Here is a 21,347-nt window from a genome sequence, read left to right as displayed (position 1 = left end):
AAGAAACAAGAAACATCTCAAATAAAAACCTAGCCTTACACCTAAAGCAATTAGAGAAAGAAGAACAAAAAACCCTCCAAACTTAGCAGAAGGAAAGAAATCATAAAGATCAGATCAGAAATAAATGAAAAAGAAATGAAGGAAGCGATGGCAAAGATCAATAAAACTAAAAGCTGGTTCTGTGAGAAGATAAACTAAATTGATAAACCATTAGCCAGACTCATCCAGAAAAAAAGGGGGAAGACTCAAATCAATAGACTTAGAAATGAAAAACGAGAAGTAACAACTCACACTGCAGAAATACAAAGGATCATGAGAGATTACTACAAGCAATTATATGCCAATAAAATGGACAACCTGGAAGAAATGGACAAATTCTTAGAAAAGCACAACCTTCCCAGACTGAACCAGGAAGAAACAGAAAATATAAACAGACCAATCACAAGCACTGAAATTGAAACTGTGATTAAAAATCTTCCAACAAACAAAAGTCCAGGACCAGATGGCTTCACAGGTGAATTCTATCAAACATTTAGAGAAGAGCTAACACCTATCCTTCTCAAACTCTTCCAAAATATAGCAGAGGGAGGAACACTCCCAAACTCATTCTACGAGGCCACCGTCACCCTGATATCAAAACCAGACAAAGATGTTACAAAGAAAGAAAAATACAGGCCAATATCACAGATGAATATAGATGCAAAAATCCTCAACAAAATACTAGCATACAGAATCCAACAGCACATTAAAAGGATCATACACCATGATCAAGTGGGGTTTATCCCAGGAATGCAAGGATTCTTCAATATACACAAATCAATCAGTGTGATAAACCATATTAACAAATTGAAGGAGAAAAACCATATGATCATCTCAATAGACACAGAAAAAGCTTTTGACAAAATTCAACACCATTTACGATAAAAGCCCTCCAGAAAGTAGGCATAGAGGGTAGTTACCTCAACATAATAAAGGCCATATATGACAAACCCACAGCCAACATCGTCCTCAATGGTGAAAAACTGAAACCATTTCCACTAAGATCAGGAACAAGACAAGGTTGCCCACTCTCACCACTATTAGTCAACATAGTTTTGGAAGTTTTAGCCACAGCAATCAGAGAAGAAAAAGAAATAAAAGGAATCCAAATTGGAAAAGAAGAAGTAAAGCTGTCACTGTTTGCAAATGACATGATACTACACATAGAGAATCCTAAAGATGCTACCAGAAAACTACTAGAGCTAATCAATGAATTTGGTAAAGTAGCAGGATACAAAATTAATGCACAGAAATCACTTGCATTCCTATACACTAATGATGAAAAATCTGAAAGAGAAATTAAGGAAACACTCCCATTTACCACTGCAACAAAAAGAATAAAATACCTAGGAATAAACCTACCTAAGGAGACAAAAGACCTGTATGAAGAAAACTATAAGACACTGATGAAAGAAATTAAAGATGATACAAACAGATGGAGAGAAATACCATGTTCTTGGATTGGAAGAATCAACATTGTGAAAATGACTATACTACTCAAAGCAATCTACAGATTCAATGCAATCCCTATCAAACTACCAATGGCATTTTTCACAGAACTAGAACAAAATATTTCACAATTTGTATGGAAACACAAAATACCCTGAATAGCCAAAGCAATCTTGAGAAAGAAAAATGGAGCTGGAGGAATCAGGGTCCTGGACTTCAGACTATACTACAAAGCTACAGTAATCAAGACAGTATAATACTGGCACAAAACAGAAATATAAATCAATGGAACAGGATAGAAAGCCCAGAGATAAATGCACGCACATATGATCATCTTATTTTTGATAAAGGAGGCAATAATATAACAATGGAAAAAAGACAGCCTCTTCAATAAGTGGTGCTGGGAAAACTGGACAGCTACATGTCAAAGAATGAAATTAGAACACTCCCTAACACCATACACAAAAATAAACTCAAAATGGATTAAAGACATAAATGTAAGGCCAGCCACTATAAAACTCTTAGAGGAAAACATAGGCAGAACACTCTATGACATAAATCACAGCAAGATCCTTTTTGACCCACCTCCTAGAGGAATGGAAATAAAAACAAAAATAAACAAATGGGACCTAATGAAACTTCAAAGCTTTTGCACAACAAAGGAAACCATAAACAAGATGAAAATACAACACTCAGAATGGGAGAAAATATTTGCAAATGAAGCAACTGACAAAGGATTAATCTCCAAAATCTACAAGCAGCTCATGTAACTCAATATCAAAAAAAGAAACAACCCAATCCAAAAATGTGCAGAAGACCTAAATAGACATTTCTCCAAAGAAGGTATACAGATTACCAACAAACACATGAAAGGATGCTCAACATCACTAATCATTAGAGAAATGCAAATCAAAACTGCAGTGAGGCATCACCTCACACCAGTCAGAATGGCTATCATCAAAAAATCTACAAACAATAAATGCTGGAGAGGGTGTGGAGAAAAGGGAACCCTCCTGCACTGTTGGTGGGAATGTAAATTGATACAGCCACTATAGAGAACAGTATGGAGGTTCCTTAAAAAACTAAAAATAGAACTACCATATGACCCAGCAATCCCACTACTGGGCATACACCCTGAGAGAACCATAATTCAAAAAGAGTCATTTACCACAATGTTCATTGCAGCACTATTTAAAATAGCCAGGACATGGAAGCAACTTAAGTGTCCATTGACAGATGAATGGATAAAGAAGATGTGGCACATATATACAATGGAATATTAGTCATCCATAAAAAGAAATGAAATTGAGTTATTTGTAGTGAGGTAGATGGACCTAGAGTCTGTCATACAGAGTGAAGTAAGTCAGAAAGAGAAAAACAAATACTGTATGCTAACACATATATGTGGAATCTAAAAAAAAAAAAAAAAAAAAAGGTTCTGAAGAACCTAGGGGCAGGACAGGAATAAAGACGCAGACGTAGAGAATGGACTTGAGGACACAGGGAGGGGGAAGGGTAAGCTGGGACGAAGTGAGAGAGTGGCATGGACTTATAAATACTACCAAATGTAAAATAGATAGGTAGTGGGAAGCAGCCGCATAGCACAGGAAGATCAGCTCGGTGCTTTGTGACCACCTAGAGGGGTGGGATAGGTAGGGTGAGAGGCAGATGCAAGAGGGAGGAGATATGGGGATATATGTATATGTATAGCTGATTTACTTTGTTATAAAGCAGAAACTAACACACCATTGTAAAGCAATTATACTCCAATAAAGATGTTAAAAAAAAAAAAGACTTCATTATCAGAGTGAAAGGCAAGCCATATCCTGGGAAAGATATCTACAATAAATATATCCTACAAAAGGCCTCATATCCCAGCATATGCAAATAGCTATAAATAAATAGAAAAAAACCCCCACAAACTGACTTTAATGAAATGGTCAAGAGTTAAACAGGCAGTTCAACAGAGAGGTTATCCAAATGGTTGATATATGAAAGGATGCTGAAGTGAGTATTAATCAGGGAAATGCAGATTAAAATCACACTGAGATACTACTACCCACCTACTAGTATTGTAAAAATTTAAAAAGACTAACAATACCAAGTGTTCAAGAGGATATGGAGCAACTGGAATCCTTTACATTGCTGACATATGTGTAAACTGACACAAAGACCTTGGGAAATGGTTTGACAGTACCTACACATATAAATGTAAACCTACTTTATGATCCAGCTCTTCCACTCTTGGATTCCTAATAGAAATGAATGCTATGTCTACCAAAAAATATTTTAAGATTGATCATGGCAGATTTATTCATAGTAAGAAAAAACTGGAAATCACACAAATGTCTGTCAATATAGAATGAATAAATTATAGTAAGAATTGAAAAACTGCAGCCTATGGACAAAATGTGGCCTGTCACCTATTTTTGTATGGCCAATGACCTAAGAAAGGTTTTGCACTTTTAAATGATGTAAAAATAATAAAAATAAGAATAGCATTTTGCAACATGTAAGAATTATATGAAATTCAAATTTCAGTGTCTATAAAGTTTTACCAGAATATAGCCACACTCATTTGTTTACATGTTGTCTATGGTTGCTTTCATGCTACACTGGCAGAGTTGAGCAGTTGTGACAGAGAACATCTGGCACACAAAACCTAAAATATTTACTAGCTGGCTACAGGAATTATTCCTAGACTCCATAACAAGGACTCATCTCAGAGCCATAATGTTGATTAAAAACATGCCAGACACAGGACTTCCCTGGTGGTCCAGTGGGTAAGACTCTGAGCTCCCAATGCAGGGGGCCCGGGTTCATCCCCTGGTCAGGGAACTAGAGCCTGCATGCATGCTGCAACTAAGATTCACATGCTGCAGCTAAAGATCCTGCATGCTGCAACAAGATCCCGCACGCCACAACTAAGACCCGGCGCAGCATGCATAAATAAATATTTTTTTAAAAAAACATGCCAGACACATATCATTACACTGATTGCATTTAAATGAAGTTCAAGAATTCACAAAACTAATCTACAGTGCTAGAAGTCCAAATAATGGTCACTTCTAGGTGGAGTCAGAGCTGACCAGGATGGGGCACAAGGGAACATTCTGGCATCCTTGAAATGTTCTTTACCTTTTATTTTATTTATTTATTTAAATTAATTAATTAATTAATTAATTTTTGGCTGAGTTGGGTCTTTGTTGCTGCGCGCGGGCTTTCTCTAGTTGCGGAGGGCCGGGGCTACTCTTCGTTGCAGTGTGCGGGCTTCTCATTGCGGTGGCTTCTCTTTGTTGCGGAGCACGGGCTCTAGGTGCGTGGGCTTCAGTAGTTGTGGCACACGGGCTTAGTTGCTCTGTGGCATGTGGGATCTTCCCCGTGTTCCCTGCATTGGCAGGCGGATTCTTAACCGCTGCGCCACCAGGGAATTCCCGAAATGTTCTTTATCTTGATCTGTGTGTGGTATGTAAAAAAAAATCATTGCGGTATATAGTAATATTTGTGGACTCTATGCAAATTATTCCCCCCAAAATAAAGACTAAAGCTGAATTTGCATTTTTCATCTCTCTTCATTTCAATGTAAAACTCATTTTTCAAATTATTTGCTAGATGAAATTACTTAAGTTTCTCCCCCTCCAAATCTTGAAGGCAAATTGATACTTCAGACTGCACTGTCAAATTTAGCTAGCCACATATAGCTATTTAAATATAAATTTATTAAAATTAAACAAAATAAAAAATTTAGTTCTTCAGTCAAACTAGTCTCATTTCAGGTGCTCAATAGCCAAATGTGGCCAGGGCTATGGTATTGGACAGCACAGACATCAGACATGGAATCTTGTTCTGCAGAAATATCTATTGGACAGCACTGCTCCAAATGTTACACGAATGTTAACCTCATTTTACAGGTGAGGAAACTGAAGCTTAAAGATACCACTATTACACAGAGCTGCATCATGAGACAATCATACCCACTCTCACAATACTATGCTCACACATTTCTTTTCCCACATTCACTACTACAGGTGAACTCTCAATGTATCTTTCACTTAACATTTCTATAATTCCATGGAATCTATTCTAAATTCACAACCATGCAAAGAAAAAGCATTTTCTTACAAGTTATAAAATACTTAATCATAGACTGTCTGATTAATCCCATACATCATCCTTAAAGCTATAGTCACACCATCCCCAGACATTTAACACAATCCCAAATGGATCACATGCTTATCCACTAACATTCCTCACAGTCTCAAGCACAATCTGACACACATCACACTCCCCACAGTCTTCCCTTTCCCTGTACAGGACACTTGCACTTGCGCGGGCGCGCGCGCGCACACACACACACACATATACACACACACACACATACACACACACGACCATGAAGTAAGCATCACACCCCTGAACCCCTTTGAGCAGCAACCTGGTAGTCACCGTCACCTCGTCCGGGCCAGAGCTCTGTCTAAGAAATCTGGACCCTGCTTCCTAGACCTCTGCAGGTTTTTCAGCCCTGGACTACATTTCTCTGAAGGCATCACTGCAAGACTCAAGCTCTGGTAACCTCTTTGGGATTTTCTAGAACCTCTGGGAAGTCACTTGAGTAAAATGAAATAGGTCGGCTCACACCGCAGCAGCGTGAGATCCCGGGTTCAAGCAAGGGAGCCCCGAGGTGCGCCCGATTCCGGACCACAGGACGTGGCCACTGCCTCTGGATTCTGTTGGATCGGGCCGGGTTCATGTTTAAGACTACATTTCCCGGAGGCCACCGCGTCCCTGCGCCATTTCGTACACTTACTCCGTTACTCCTTGGCTTAAGGATCCAGTCTGTAGCGGTAGGTGAGTGCACTACCTCGCTGGGACCCGCACGCTGCCTTTGGGTTGGAGCATCCAGAAGGAAGTTCTTATAAGGTGCTGGGAATACCGGTGTGCCGGCTGGGGCTCGGTGCTGACAGGAATCGAGACGATCCTGGCTCTGGACTACATATCTCCAACTTCGTAGCACTCAGGTTAATTCCTTACGGAAGTCGGCCTTGCCAGTGCGGAGTGGCTGTGCCCTTCTCCGCTGGTCGTCGGCCGGTTCACTTCGGTTCCTAGCGGCGGAGGCGTGGTGCTATCAGCTGTGTTTCTCTGCGCCGCAGGTATGAGTGTGCACTTGGCGTCGCTCTCCGCCGGCAAAAGCGGCGCTGTGATTTTGGTTCCCGGCCAACGGGAGCAGGGAGATGTTATCATGAACGTTCCACAGTGCTGGGTGTGTGAGTGTGCGCGTGCTTTTGTGGCCGCGTGACGGGCTCACCTGCCGCCTTCTAACTTACTGGGCTGCTGTGCCCCTTTAGTGACTGTGTACTCTCTCGCCGTGAGACAGGGACAGAGTCTCTCCAGTTGAGAATCGCGCGGTTCCAGGTGCCGCAGTTCCAGAGAACGAGGCTATTCTGAAGATGCCCCTACAATGAGAGTTTATGCCCCAAGGAAGGCAGAAGACCACCCTAACAGGATGCCCCATTATACTTTGAGAGCCCTATGGGGAAAAACTGATCCCTCTCTCAGCCTGAAGTTGTTGTGGGAATTGGTCCTAAACTGTTTGGTCGGCTCTGGGAAAGGCTTGATATCCTTTGATTCTTTTTTCTCTGTTCTACTTTTTCCAACAGAAGCGTACAGAGGAAAGGAAAAAAATATTGCACAGCTAAAAGTCTGTTCTAAAATATGTTGCCATTTTCTTTCTTCTCTCAAGTTTCTTCTTTTCAAGATGCTGCTACCTCCTGTAACATCTTCCTAAGGAGAAACCTTAGGAGAAACCAGTGACTGTCCTTAGGCATTGCTATCCCTGTGAATCATGGCACTCCAGGGATGGTCTCACCAGTCTACTCTACTCACCAACCACACCTGCACCTCTCCTTTTCCACCTGATGACAAATCAGCCCTTTCTGGTCTAAGATTTTTGATGAAAGATAACTATACTTTCTGGAGGAAATGTGGACTTTTGTTTTAACTTTGTATGGAAATTTTCAAGCAGGGTAGAAAATAATACGACCCCAGTGTGTCCAACGCTCAGCCGTAATTTAACACATTTGCAAATATCCTTATACCTGTCCATCCCCCTTTTTCCTTTAGTATTTCAAAGTGTATTTTAATCACATGTATGCTTATGTAACCAAAAGGACATATTTTAAAATAATAACCATGATGCTATCTCAACTTTAAAAACTAAGTCATTCCATAATATCATATACCCAGTATATATTCAAACTTCCCCAATTCTTTGGAAGATAGATTTTTTTTACAATTGGTTTGTTCAAATCATGATTCAGATAGGTCCACACATTACATTTGGTTGTCAAATCTCTCTTTTTATTAAAAATTTTTTTTTTAATATTTTGGAGGACTGGCATGTGGGATCTTAGTTCCCCAACCAGGGATTGAACCCTGGCCCCCTGCACTGGAAGCGTGGAGTGTTAGTCACTGGACCGCCAGGGAAGTCCCTGTCAAATCTCTTAAGTTTCTTTAATCCATAACTCTTTTCTCTATTTTTTGTTTTTATTTTATTTTAATTGTTGCCATTGATTTGTAGAAAAACTAGGTTATTTGTTTATAGAACATTGTGCATTCTCCTTTTGGCTAATTTCTTCCTTGTGGTGTCATATAATTAGTTCCCCTATGCTACATATTTCTGTTAAGGGGTAGTTAGATCTAGAGCCTTGATCAGATTCAGATCATATTTTGCCTAAATCACATTTTCAGGCAAAAATAATTCATAGGTCATGTTGTGTCCTTCCTGTGACATCACATCCTGAGGTTTTTTAAAGTTTGGTGTCCCACTTCTGGTGATGCCATGTTGATTGGTGTTCAAGTGCTGTCCACTTAATTCTTCCTTTATAAAATGCCCTCTTCCTCTTTCACCTAAAGCATGCATTCTCAATGGCAGAAGGAGGGGTATTGCCCCCACGGGGGTGAAACTTGGTTCTTGGCAGGGAGGGGGACAAAACATATTAAATATTATAATGGTTTGTGGACACTACATAAACACACATACAGTATATCTGTGGTATTAAAATTTCATAGGTAAGTGGTGTCAGGAGACAAGTTGTCTTAAAAGGCTTTGGGAGAACTAATAATGAAAAAGAAGGGTAAGAAACACTGACGTAGAGGTTATAACATCCATTTATGATTGATGCTGAGGTCTATTATTTTATTAAGGGTTACATATAGTGATTTTTTAAAAAAATTCTCTTAATTCCTTCTGCATTTCTTAGCTGGAGTTCTATAAATAAGAACTTTTCTTCATCAACTATTTGGTTTTCCTAACTTAGCAAATTTCTGAGTGATAAGAGTGTCTTTTGTTATTCGTAATGAACCCCTTTTGATCACACCTGAATTTATGCTAATGAGGTGGCTTGGAGTGTGGCCCCTAGATAGCTTCAGGATGGAGCTGATCACCAGAAAGACCAAATGATTAGAGGGTTGGAACTTTCCAACCCACTCACTGACCTGACCTCCAGGAAAGGGGAGGGTGGGGCTGGAGGTTAAGCCCTATAAAAACTCTCGAACTAGATTTGATGAGCTTCTGGGTTAGTGAACACCTTGAGGTGCTTTGAAGGTGGCAATCCCAAAGAGAGCACTGGAAACTCCAAGCTCCCTCTCCGCCATACCTTGCCCTATGCATCTTTTCCATTTGGCTGCTCCTAAATTGTATCCATTATAATAAATTGGTAAACATAAGTGAAGTGCTTTCCTAAGTTCTGTGAGCCATCCTAGGAAAGTATAGAACCTTAGGAGAGGATTGTAGGAGCCCCCAATTTATAGCTGGTTGGTCAGAAGTACAGTGGCCTGGGATTTGCGATTGGCTTCTGAAGTCAAGAGCAGTCTTGTGGGCCTGAGCCTTTGAGCATGGGAGCGAAGCATCTCACTTAGAATGTGGGCCCTGGGGAAGCGCTGCTCCCCAGGGCTCCCTGGGTACTCCCCTATCCTAGAGATGTAAGATGCCCATGGAAACTGGCACCCTCTGGGGTCCTGTTCAGCATCATGGGGATTAAGGAAAAGTCTGGCCTGAATTCCCTCTGCTCTATCTGGATTCCACTGGATTTGTAAGAGGGCTGAGATTTCCCCAAACTTCCCTCAAAGAGGGGAAGTAAAGGTAGTTCCAAGGTGCTCATTTTGTGGGCTCTGAGGCAAGCTTGTTCTCAAGGCTTTGTTTTCCTTCTCCAGCCCTGCTCTCCTCTTAGGACTCTGCACATCTCCAGGAGAGGAACCCAGAAAGTTGATCAGTTCTGACAATTCTCAAAACCATGCCTCACGTAAGTTGCTGTTTCTTCTTTCCTCCCTGAAGTGCAATCATTTTGTTGGGTTATATGAACACCAGATATATTTATTCCCATATTTTCTGCCTTGCTTAGTCCTGTAAAGGAACTGCTCCTAAATTTCTCCCATTCCAGTGAGTGATCGTAGCAAAGAGCTTCATTCTTCTCTAAATGTTTTTCCCTGCACCAGATGGTATTCTGCCAGGAGCCCCGAGGAAGCAGAAATATCTCCCCTTAAGAGTAGTATTAGCACAGTGGTTTAGTGAGGTAGTTAAATGAGACACATGACAGACTTTGATCTCTACAAACCTAGGTTTTCCACTTGGAAGTGACAGCATTTCTGCTGGTTGTTCCCAGTCTCAGTGTGTGGTGAGATTTTTTTGTGAGGCCTTTGAAATTGGTTGGGGAACTGAGTCCTGAGAAGAAAGAGATCTTGCCACTTGTACAATTTCATGTTGCTGCTGTAACAAATTACTACAAACTTAGTGACTTAAACACAAACTTACTGTCATACTTCTGGAGGTTGGAATCTGAAATCAGTCTTATAGGGCTAAAATCAAGGTGTTGGTAGGTCTGTGTTCCTTCTGGAGGTTCCAGAGGAAAATGTATTTTCTTGCATTTCCAGCTGCTAGAGGCTGCTCACATTCCTTGACTCAAGGGTCCCCTCCATTTTCAGAGCCAGCAATCACATCATTCTGATCTCTGCTTTCATTATCACATCTCCTTCTTTGACTCTTCTGCCTCCCTCTATCACTTAAAATACCCTTGTGATCCCATTGGGCCCAACCAGAAAATCCAGGATAATCTCCCCAAGATTCTTAATTTAATCACATCTACAAAGTTCCATTTGCCATGTAAGGTAACATACTCACAGGTTCCAGGGATTAAGATATGGACATCTTTGCGGGGTCATTAGTCTACCTACCACATCCCTCTTGCCAAGAAACCAATGAGAGGCAAGGCTTACCCTGGAGTTGGCCAGAATGTGTCAGAGTGATGCCTGTGTGCACCTAGACTGACATCCATCAGCCTGCTGTAGCCTAGGAACACAGAAAGTAGGAGCAAATAAAATCTGCCAGATGTATACTCTTTTGAGAACTTTAGATTCCTAGAGCTAAAGACATTAAAGAACATTAAAGACATTAAAGAATTTGTTTTAAATACTCCCAAATAAGCAGATCATTACATCCATAAAATGAAAATACTGTATATCCATTATATTTGGTGACATAATATAGTGACTTAATGAACTTGAATCTTCCAAAAGATTCTAAGTTATATCCAAATTCTATGTTCCAGTCCAGAGATTTGTTAAAAAATTGTTTGGAAAGATTTCATCAATTTTGTTTATCCTTTTCTTTAAAGAGAGAAGATAATTTTGGAAAGAACCCATTAGTTGAGAATTTATTTATTATTTATTGAGAATTAGAAAGCTTAAAGTGCTGTGTGATTGCATACAATATTTCATTTAATTGGGAAACTGCAATCATCTGGCCTTTTGCATTGCCAGACCTTTCTGGATAATGGAATTGTCCTAGTATACATAGGAAGTTTTGTCTGTGGCAATAGCAGTGATCAAGGATCATGTTGACACTACAGTTCAGGCACCCAATTTCCTTCAATGTTACAGGTGTTCTGCCATGGCATATTGTTTATTATATCACCCCCTTCCTTCAATGCCCTCCTCCTTCTTATCTCATTTCACCTCAAAATCATCATCATATTTTCACAAATAATAAATGGATTTGTTGTTTCAGTGGTTGGTAACTTTCAGGGATGTGGCCATCAACTTCTCTCAGGAGGAATGGGAATGCCTTGACCCCATTCAGCGGGATTTGTACAGGGAGGTCATGGTGGAGAACTACAGCCACCTGATCTCACTGGGTAAGATCATTTTACACAGTTTTCAGAATTTGTCTCCCATACTTTCTGCCTCCTTCATTGTGAATTTCTGATTTCTATTCCCTAAGGAAAGGTTTGAGTTTTTTAAAAGTAGAAGTAGGGCTTCCCTGGTGGCGCAGTGGTTGGGAGTCTGCCCGCCAGTGCAGGGGACATGGGTTCGAGCCCTGGTCTGGGAAGATCCCATGTGCCGCGGAGCGGCTGGGCCCGTGAGCCACAACTACTGAGCCTGTGCGTCTGGAGCCTGTGCTCTGCAACAAGAGAGGCCCGCGCACCGCGATGAAGAGTGGCCCCCACTCGGCGCAACTAGAGAAAGCCCTCGCACAGAAACAAGGACCCAACACAGCCAATAAATAAATAAATAAATAAATAAATAAATTTAACATTAAAAAAAAAAAAAAAAAAAAGTAGAAGTAGACAGCCCCACTGTGTACCTTTTTATTTCTCACCCTTCGGACCTTCACATCTTCCTCCATCACTTCCTGTCAGTTTCTCTTCTTTGATGACCAGTGGACTGGATTTGAATCTGGGACGCTTCATCCCATGACCATGTCCCATTTCTTTTCTTTTAAGCTGGATGTTCGATCCCTAAGCCAGACGTGTTTTCCTTACTGGAGCGAGGGAAGGAGCCCTGGATGGTGGTGAGAGCCATGACAAGATGGAGCTCAGGTGAATAAGAGCTGGCCACACAGGATCAGCTATTGCTGATAATAATACAGCTGCTTTATGAAGTGACAACACTTTGCGATGTTTGTGTGAAGCTCCCTTCAAAGGCCTGTGGAAAGAAGACCTGAGACCTAGGGAGAGCAGGAAGGTGATATCGACATGAGTTCCCAAAGGAACTTCCTTTCCAACTCCCATTTACCGCTCTTCCTCCTACATTCACCCCACCCTTTTTAAAAATTTTATTTATTTATTTATTTATTTATTTATCACTTTTGGCTGCGTTGGGTGTTCGTTGCTGCACGCGGGCTTTCTCTAGTTGGCGGTGAGTGGGGGCTACTCTTCATTGCGGTGTGCAGGCTTCTCATTGCAATGGCTTCTCTTGTTGCAGAGCATGTGCTCTAGGCGCCCAGGCTTCCGTAGTTGTGGCGCCCTGGCTTAGTTGCTCTGCGGCATGTGGGATCTTCCCGGACCAGGGCTCGAACCCATGTCCCCTGCATTGGCAGGCGGATTCTTAACCACTGTGCCACCAGGGATGTCCCCCCCTTTTGCTTTAATGAGGAAACTACCTTTGGTTTCTTCCAAGACAGTCCTTTTTTCTATTTCTTGATTGAGTTTTTTCCCAGTTGTTCTTTTTTATTTAGCTAGGTATCTCCAACCAGCAAACGTTTGTTGAGAGCTTATTGTGTTCTTAGATTAGGATGGGCAGGGATGATCTCTCAGAGGAGGTAACGTTTGAACTGAGACCGGAAAGAAATTAGCTGTGTAAAAATAAGGCAAGTGTGTGTTCAGGCAGAGAGAACAGAAGTGCAAAGGCCCTGAGGAGAGGCTGAGCTTCCTTTATTTGAGGATCAGCAAGAAGGTCAGTGTGGCTAGAACAGAGTGAGTGAAAGTGGAAATTAGAGATGAGGTCAGAGAAATAGGCAGAGATCAGATCATATGAGGCCTTGTAGGCCATTTCAAGGAGTGAGGTTTTATCCTAGGTATGATAGGGAGCCCTTGGAGACTTTTGTGCAGATGAGTAGGGGATTATTGTTTAAAGATCACTCTGGGTGTTATGTGTAGGAAGACGGTAAGAATGGAAGCAGAAGACCAGTTAGAGGACTGGTTCAAGAGTCTATATTAGAGATAATAGTGGCTTGGAATGGGGTTTAATATGTGGAGGTGATGAGAATGGGTTATATTCTGGTTATATTTTGATGGTAGGATTAATAGGATTTGCTGAAGGATTGGAAATAGATAGAGGCATCAGAGTCTGGAAGCCTGCAGATGGAAGTCAAGAGTTACGCATTTGAGATGCCCATTAGATATCTCCATAGAGAAGTTAGACACACATTTGAAAGCCTGCAGGAGGGTAGTCAGGACTGAAGAGATAAATATAGGATTAATCTCTGTATGATGGGACGAGATGAGATTATGGAGGGATTGGTTTAGTTGGAAAGCAAGGTAAATAAAGTCCAAGGGCTAAACCATGGGGCATTCCAACATTTAGTTGGGAAGAGGAAAATGATCCAGCAAAGGAAATTGAGGAGCTTCCTGAATAACATGTGATCTAGGAAGTAATTGGGAATTCAGTGTACTGGAAGCCACGACAAACACAAGGAGAGAGTGGTTAACTGTGAAAGATACTGCTAAGAGCTCAAGTAAGATGAAGGCTAAGAACTGACTATTGGATTTGGCAAGATGAAGGATATTGGTGACCCTGACAAAGTAGGTTTGGAAATGAGAGGAACAAAAACCTGATTGTAGAGGATTAAAAAGAGAATGAAGAAGAAATAAGTCAACAGTAAAAACTACAGTGGGATAGTGAGTTAACTCACCAGGCAGTGTGGAAGGCCCATTTGAGAAGCTCTCAAAGGTACAAACAGAGTTTTTAAATGCTTTAGAAGTTTTAAATAACAGTATTATAATAGTGAGGAAAAAGAAGTATGATATAATAATGAGGAAAAAGAAGTTTGATTCAAGTTTGTATATGTAACTACATAAAAGTGCAGGGAAAAACCTGGAAGTAAATACAGCAAAATGTTAGTTATGAGGGGAGTAAAGGGGAATAAAAAGTATAGACAGGAAGTACAGACAACTCTTTTGAGAAGTTTTGCCAGGAAGGAGTACAATAAATGGATAGGAGCTGCAAAGTGAACCAAAGAATCAAAGGAGAGGTTGTTTTGTTTTGATTTCAAAGGAGAGTCTTTAAGATGGAGATAAATAATAGAGAGATGGTATAAGGGTAAATGAAATATGGGTGGTAGTGGTCAAAAGGATGATTGCTCGAAACTGAACTTTTAGAGGTGTTGTGATTATTGGTAACAACAAGGTCTATTATACCTACTTTGGGAGAGGGTAGGTGGAATGAAGTGAAGGAAAACAGTGTTTCAGGGGAAGCAGTGTGCTCAAGGTTTCAATCAGAGCAAGAAGGTGAAGAGAATAATCAGAAGGGAGGCTGAGGCTAGAGTACTTCTGGAAAGTATACTGTGAGTTCCAGAAGGTCTGTTGGTTAGCATGCAGTAGAACATTGGGTCATAACAGAGGATGTCCAGACCTGGATTGGGATGAGAGTCTTAGTGATGACCAAGGACCCAGGAAGCCAGGGCTTTTCAGAGGTAATTGGATACCCAGAGATGTCAAGCGTTACAGGATTGGTCCTGAGTGGTCTCTTTGGGGAAGGTGGGTGCCTATTTCTGTTACAAACTAAGAGTGATGGGACTATCACACTAAGAGTTTATAGAAATCAAGACCTCCCAGGAGAAACCAGCCTTAATAGCAGGATTTGGAGGTCTTACCAGCACCAAAAGCTATGGGGGCCTTTCTTTTAGGCTGCAGTGGAGTGGAGTGGTTGTCTTAATAGAAGAAAGAATTGTAGGTGCAGTGTTGCTAGAAGTCTGGGTTTGGGGAAGGCTTTTCAGGAATTGCAAAGGTCTGTGAAATTTCAGATGAGCCCTGAAAGGATGGAAAGCCAGTAGGGAGGCTGAGGGTAGAGGGAAGAGCATTCCTAGCAGAGGGAACAATGTACTAAAGGCTATAAGAGGATAGAGCCTGGAGTATATGAGATATTCAAAGAAGACCCTTGTAGTTGGAGCCTAGTAAGGGAGAGGTACCAGGTGTGAGTTTGGAGAAGCTGGCAGAAGCCAGGCCAGGCAGCACCTTCTAGGGGTTATGAAATGACCTGGTAGGCTGTGAGCAGCATTTGTTTTTTGTTTGTTTGTTTTTTAACATCTTTATTGAATATGAGCAGCATTTGTTTTTATTTTTTGGTTTGGTTTTGTTTCATAAATAAAATAACACAGAAGAGAAAATAAAATAAAATATCAGAATGCATCACATGTAAAAAAGATAATTTCATGACCTATTTGTCTTGTTTATGTTTGTGCATGTGTACTCACAATATAACATGCATAATAATATAACATGCATTTCTTATTGTGAGGTTGCAGTCAAAAGCAGTTTGAAAAATGCTACTAACAAGTTTGAATTTTATCCCAAAAGCATTTGCAAGCTTATGAAGAATCTTATATAGGACAGTGACATAATGTGATTTACACATTTAATATATTACTCTGACTGCCAGATGGAGATTAGAAGGAAGGGTCTCATGACGTTACTGAGTAGGTTATTGTCGTGGCTCAAATGAGAGTTGCTTTGGGCGTCATCGGAGTGTTGGCAGTGGTGTTGGGGATAAAGAAACAGATTCAAGAGCTATTTAGGAGATAGACTCAGTAGGACTCGAGGGAGTAAGAGTCAAAGGGGCTTTTCAATATGCCTTCTGCTTTTCAGACTCCATTTTGTTGTCTTCAGTCATCACCCCTTTTGCAGTTTTCCCAGTTATTCTTGCATTGATTTAATGACAATAAAAAAACTACTAATTTGAGTACCTTTTCATACATACTCCTCACCCTCAGCAAGGTTTTAAGACTTGGGTATTCTTATCTTCACTTTCTTTATCCCACTAGGTTGCCATTTAGCACCTTACCCTGTGTGGTCTCACAGTGCTTCCCACCCCAGAATCATTAGATTTATATTTCTTCCCATTTTTATTATCATGTTACTATAACATGGAGAGCAGTTTGGAATCTAAACTGGATTTATCTGGTCCCTTACACTGTTCCGTTAATCACCATATTCCAGTTGGTTTCTTTCCTACTGTCTTGTAAACCATATTGTGCTTCTCTGACAGAAAGTAGAAGCCAGATACTGTCATCCCAGTACATTTTGCTGACGAGTTGGTGTTAAATTGAGCCGTGTGGGGGTTTTTGTTTACAGTTTGCAGTTTCATTGTACTTTACAGTTTACAGTTTCATTGTACTTTTTAGCAAAAGCACGTTTTCCTCAGATTTCTGACTCTTATTTCTAAAAGACCGTTTGAACTTGAATTTACTGATATGTTTATTTTCTTTCCCACTACCATCCTCTATTGCACTCTACAGCCTATATGCAGTGTTGCCAGAGTGTGCCTGGGGCTCCAGTCACAGTGGATAGTGTTCTTCTTTATTTGAAAATTACACCCATCTCCCAACTTTGTTCAGAATAACATAAAATTTTCTTTAGTGTATAAAGTTGTCACTATTTCTAGAACATTATAGAACCTTATGCTTTTCTGGGAAATATGAGAACATTTGGCCTTGAGTAGAAGGTACTGGAAAGAAAGACCTGAAAAAATACATGAAGGGAAAAAGAAAACACTGTGTTTGCTTTCTATGTTCTGGGGAATAGCTAGAAAGATACATATTTTTCCTACACTTAAAGCTTGAGGAATAGGAGGATCAACATAAATAAAGAAAATGTAATTCTAGAATTGCAAAGATTGAAACAAGAATGAAGAAGAAGGTGCAGATATAGAGAATAAAGACATGGCATGGACCCAATTAGAGTTTTCAGTGATAGTCTTTCTGAGCAGCTGGCATTTAAGTTAGTACGTTTTAGACGAAAAGGAACTGGCCTTGCAGAGAGCATTCGTGGCAGATGGAACAGCATGTGAGGGAGTCTAAAATGCTTAAGAATTTGATAAGAGGCTATTACAGTGAGAGATGGGTGGCTTGGCCTAATGTGGTTGTAGTGGATGTGGTCAGATATTTAATAACTTTTGACAGGAGAGGTAATAGGATTTGTTGATAGATTGGCTATCCACCCAGGCATTTGTTTATTTCCAGGGGTGTTTTTGTGGTAATTTTATAAGCTTCCTTGGTGATTCTAATCCACTCCAAAGTTTGAGAACCACTGACTTAATCTGTTTTCTTAATTAATTTCCCCCCTATTAATTCCCCTCATTCTATGTTCTCTCCTTGTGCCTTTTTTTAAATTGCACAAAATTTTTAGCAAAGTTTAAGCCATTCTGTTCTTATGAGAATTATCATTTTATCTACCATTTTTACCTTAGAAGGTTCATTTTTTCTTACAAACAAAAACAGCAGGAATTTGCTTTCTTGTTATTTTACAGACTTGGAATACAGCTGTGAGACCAAAAAGTCATGTCCAGAAAAGGGAACTTATGAAATGGAATCACTGCAATGGGAGAATATGAGGAAACCTATCAGCCATAACCTTGAGTGCAATGATCTTGGAGAAAATACAGAGTGCAAAGGCAAGTTTGAGGATCAACAGAGAAGTCAGGAAAGACCATACATGCACATGAAAATTACCTGTAAAGAAGAGGCCACTCAAAGCCATTCCATGTCCCCTATTCTTCATCAGATAAATCCTACCAAGGAAAAATTGTACAAATGTAAGGAATGTAAACAAGCTTTCAGCTACTTGTCATGCCTTATTCAACATGAGAAAAGTCATAATAAAGAAAAACACTCTGACGTTAAGAAATGTAGGAAGATCTCCAGCAAAAAGCCAACCTATATTCAACATCAGAGGATTCAGAATGGTGAGAAACCTTATGAGTGTATGGAATGTGGAAAGGCCTTTGGTCGTAGTTCTGATCTGATTCAACATCAGAAAATTCATACTAATGAAAAACCTTATCACTGTAAAGCATGTGGGAAGGCCTTTATTCGTGGTTCACAACTCACTGAACATCAGAGAGTTCATACAGGAGAGAAACCATATGAATGTAAGAAATGTGGAAAAGCCTTTAGTTATTGTTCACAATATACACTCCATCAGAGAATTCATAGTGGTGAAAAACCTTATGAATGTAAGGAATGTGGGAAGGCCTTTATTCTTGGCTCTCAGCTTACTTACCATCAGAGAATTCATAGTGGTGAGAAACCCTATGAGTGTAAGGAATGTGGAAAGGCTTTTATTCTTGGTTCACACCTTACTTATCATCAAAGAGTTCATACTGGTGAAAAGCCTTACAGATGTAAAGAATGTGGGAAGGCCTTTTTATGTGCCTCCCAACTTAATGAACATCAGAGAATTCACACAGGTGAGAAACCATATGAATGTAAAGAATGTGGAAAGGCCTTTTCTCGTGGCTCACAACTTACTTATCATCTGAGAGTTCATACAGGTGAGAGACCCTATAAATGCAAAGAATGTGGGAAAGCCTTTATTTCTAATTCTAATCTTACTCAACATCAGAGAATTCATACAGGTGAGAAACCTTACAAATGTAAGGAATGTGGAAAGGCCTTTATTTGTGGCAAACAACTTAGTGAACATCAGAGAATTCATACAGGTGAGAAACCCTTTGAATGTAAGGAATGTGGAAAGACCTTTATTCGTGGTGCATATCTTACTCAACATGAGAAAATTCATGGTGAGAAGCATTATGAATGTAAGGAATGTGGGAAGACCTTTTTTCGTACCACACAACTTACCTATCATCAGAGAATTCATACAGGTGAAAAACCCTACAAATGTAAGGAATGTGACAAAGCTTTTATTTATGGCTCACAACTTAGTGAACACCAGAGAATTCATAGAGGTGAAAAACCCTATGAATGTAAGCAATGTGGGAAGGCCTTTATTCGTGGCTCACACCTTACTGAACATCTAAGAACTCATAATGGTGAGAAACCCTATGAATGTAAGGAATGTGGGAAGGCCTTTAGTCGTGGCTCAGAACTTACTCTACATCAAAGGATCCATACTGGTGAGCAACCCTATGCATGCATCCAGTGTGGTAAAGACTTTAGACGTCATTCACAACTTATTCAACATACGAGGCTTCATAATTGAGAAAGCTTTATATATGATTTAATATAAGAAAGCCTTCACCCATCTTCAGCAGCTCTGGAATATTAGAGAACTCATATTATGTTTGTAATGAATATAGGACATCCTTTAGATTGTGTTCAAAATCAACTCATTTTTAGAAAGCTTATATTAACTTCATGAATGCAGAAATAAATGACTTCTGGAACCCATTAAACATTTTTAAAAATCTCTATAACCCTGGAATGTAATGCTGAATTATATCCTTTATTGAGCACCATCTCTATTTTAATATTTCCTAACTGTGAAATTGGATAGGTTACTTAACTTCTCTGTGCCTCCATTTCTTTATGTGTAAAATACTATAATGGTATAATAATGATCAAATTGTAAGTGATTAAACACATGTAACTCCCTTTGGACAGTATCTGATACTCAGTGTTATTATCATTATTATTATTATCATCATCATTATTAATGCTATTGGAGAAGTCAAATGGTGGAATATTTTATAAGTACCATAGAAAGATGTAAACATTCTACTACCATCTATCCCCTTTTGAACCCAAATAATTTATTCTATGACAAGAGCTTTAGAACATAATAAGGGTATGAAGGCCTCTATTTTAGAGCTCATAAATTTTGCTGCACCAGAAAATTCATACTGGAAAGAAACTCTATGGAAGAAATTTCTTTACGGTTGTAGAGCTTTTTTATAAAATCAAGGAGAGGTGATTTTTCTACAACAAATTACAAAAGCAGAAGTCATTATTCCACATTTTCTAATTACTACTTTAAGGATAAAAGAATTTACCAACAAAATGATAGCCAAGTTAACACCATTAAAAAAAACCCTATAAAATATTGTCTTAAATGAGAAATCAAAGCAAAATTTACCAACTACAGTTTTTCCTCATTATCTGAACCTAATCTATTCCTGATAACATGTTGAACAGTAAATTTTCAGATGCCCAAACTTCAGAGCCTACCTACATCCCATTACTTCAAATGAGAAAAATAGTATTTCCAACCCATTCAAGTACCCTAACCAATTTTCCCAAACATAATTTAAATTCAAGTTAAACCACTTACATGACTTCTCTCAGGGATTTCTGAATAATATAAAACATTTAAAACCCAGTTAACAAGTAATTAATTAGCAGATGTGTTTGTGCATGCAATTATTTTGAACATTATGAAGTATGAATTATGTTTTTCTTCTACACTTCAAGGAACAGATACTATGACGATATATAATGAAGTGTATTAGTACATAATGCAAATAAATAACAATTAGTAAAATAAAAGAAAATAATAATAAAAGTAAAATAAAAGACATTGATAGAAGAATTGATACAAAATTTCCCAAGACAATACTTTTCCATATGTGAGGCACTCTGCTGTTTTCTATTACATAGTCTGTAATGAACACTGCAGCCCACTTAGCTGTCTTCACAACTTAATATTGTTCATTATCCCCACTCTAAAAAACACTGGTTTTACATATATTTACAAAATTATAATCTAAATGTTAATCCACCATTTTTAAAACAACAACAAAAAAGTGTGATTGAGAACCATTAGAACACTCTGAATCATTAGTGTAACCATGGTGACGCCAATGCAGTCATGCATTCTCCACTCAGATTAGACAAACTATGCCATCATTGGTCAGTTGTTTACAATTCAGGGACTACCATTATTGCCCAACTATATTTAAAGAAACTGTAAATAATGGAATGTAAGTAGAATGTTATGTGCTACAATGATAATAAGTTATTGATAATACCTCTGACAAGTAATATATATGCATGTTAGCAGCCTTTTGCAGAAAATACCCAGAACCAGATTTTCCTAAGATACATTCAAGAAATCATAATCTCCAAAATACCT

The 21,347-nt window shown here is 39.4% G+C and overlaps 1 protein-coding gene across 5 annotated transcripts; it reads left to right on the top strand.

The window, feature by feature from the left end:
* Window positions 1-6,303: 6,303 nt before the first annotated feature.
* On the top strand, window positions 6,304-19,572 carry ZNF571 (zinc finger protein 571). 5 transcript variants are annotated; one of them, XM_061174092.1, is made up of 5 exons: window positions 6,304-6,638; window positions 9,700-9,788; window positions 11,549-11,675; window positions 12,264-12,359; window positions 17,785-19,572. In XM_061174092.1, exons 2-5 carry the CDS (start codon window positions 9,780-9,782, stop codon window positions 19,476-19,478), a joined length of 1,926 nt encoding a protein of 641 aa, XP_061030075.1. In that variant the 5' UTR covers window positions 6,304-6,638; window positions 9,700-9,779; the 3' UTR covers window positions 19,479-19,572. The 5 variants fall into 5 exon arrangements, with proteins under 5 accessions (XP_061030075.1, XP_061030077.1, XP_061030078.1 ...); XM_061174093.1 differs by having other exon boundaries at window positions 6,320-6,336; XM_061174094.1 differs by lacking the exon at window positions 11,549-11,675.
* Window positions 19,573-21,347: the final 1,775 nt, after the last annotated feature.

Source organism: Eubalaena glacialis, chromosome 18 (genome assembly GCF_028564815.1).
Source record: "Eubalaena glacialis isolate mEubGla1 chromosome 18, mEubGla1.1.hap2.+ XY, whole genome shotgun sequence".
NCBI classification, from domain to species: Eukaryota; Metazoa; Chordata; class Mammalia; order Artiodactyla; family Balaenidae; genus Eubalaena; species Eubalaena glacialis.
This window is presented reverse-complemented; position numbering and strand designations above follow the sequence as displayed.

Coding starts and splice junctions, on each gene's coding strand:
- ZNF571 (XM_061174092.1), top strand. Junction 11,676..12,263: donor CAGCCACCTGATCTCACTGG/GTAAGATCATTT, acceptor TTTTCTTTTAAG/CTGGATGTTCGATCCCTAAG. Junction 12,360..17,784: donor CATGACAAGATGGAGCTCAG/GTGAATAAGAGC, acceptor GTTATTTTACAG/ACTTGGAATACAGCTGTGAG.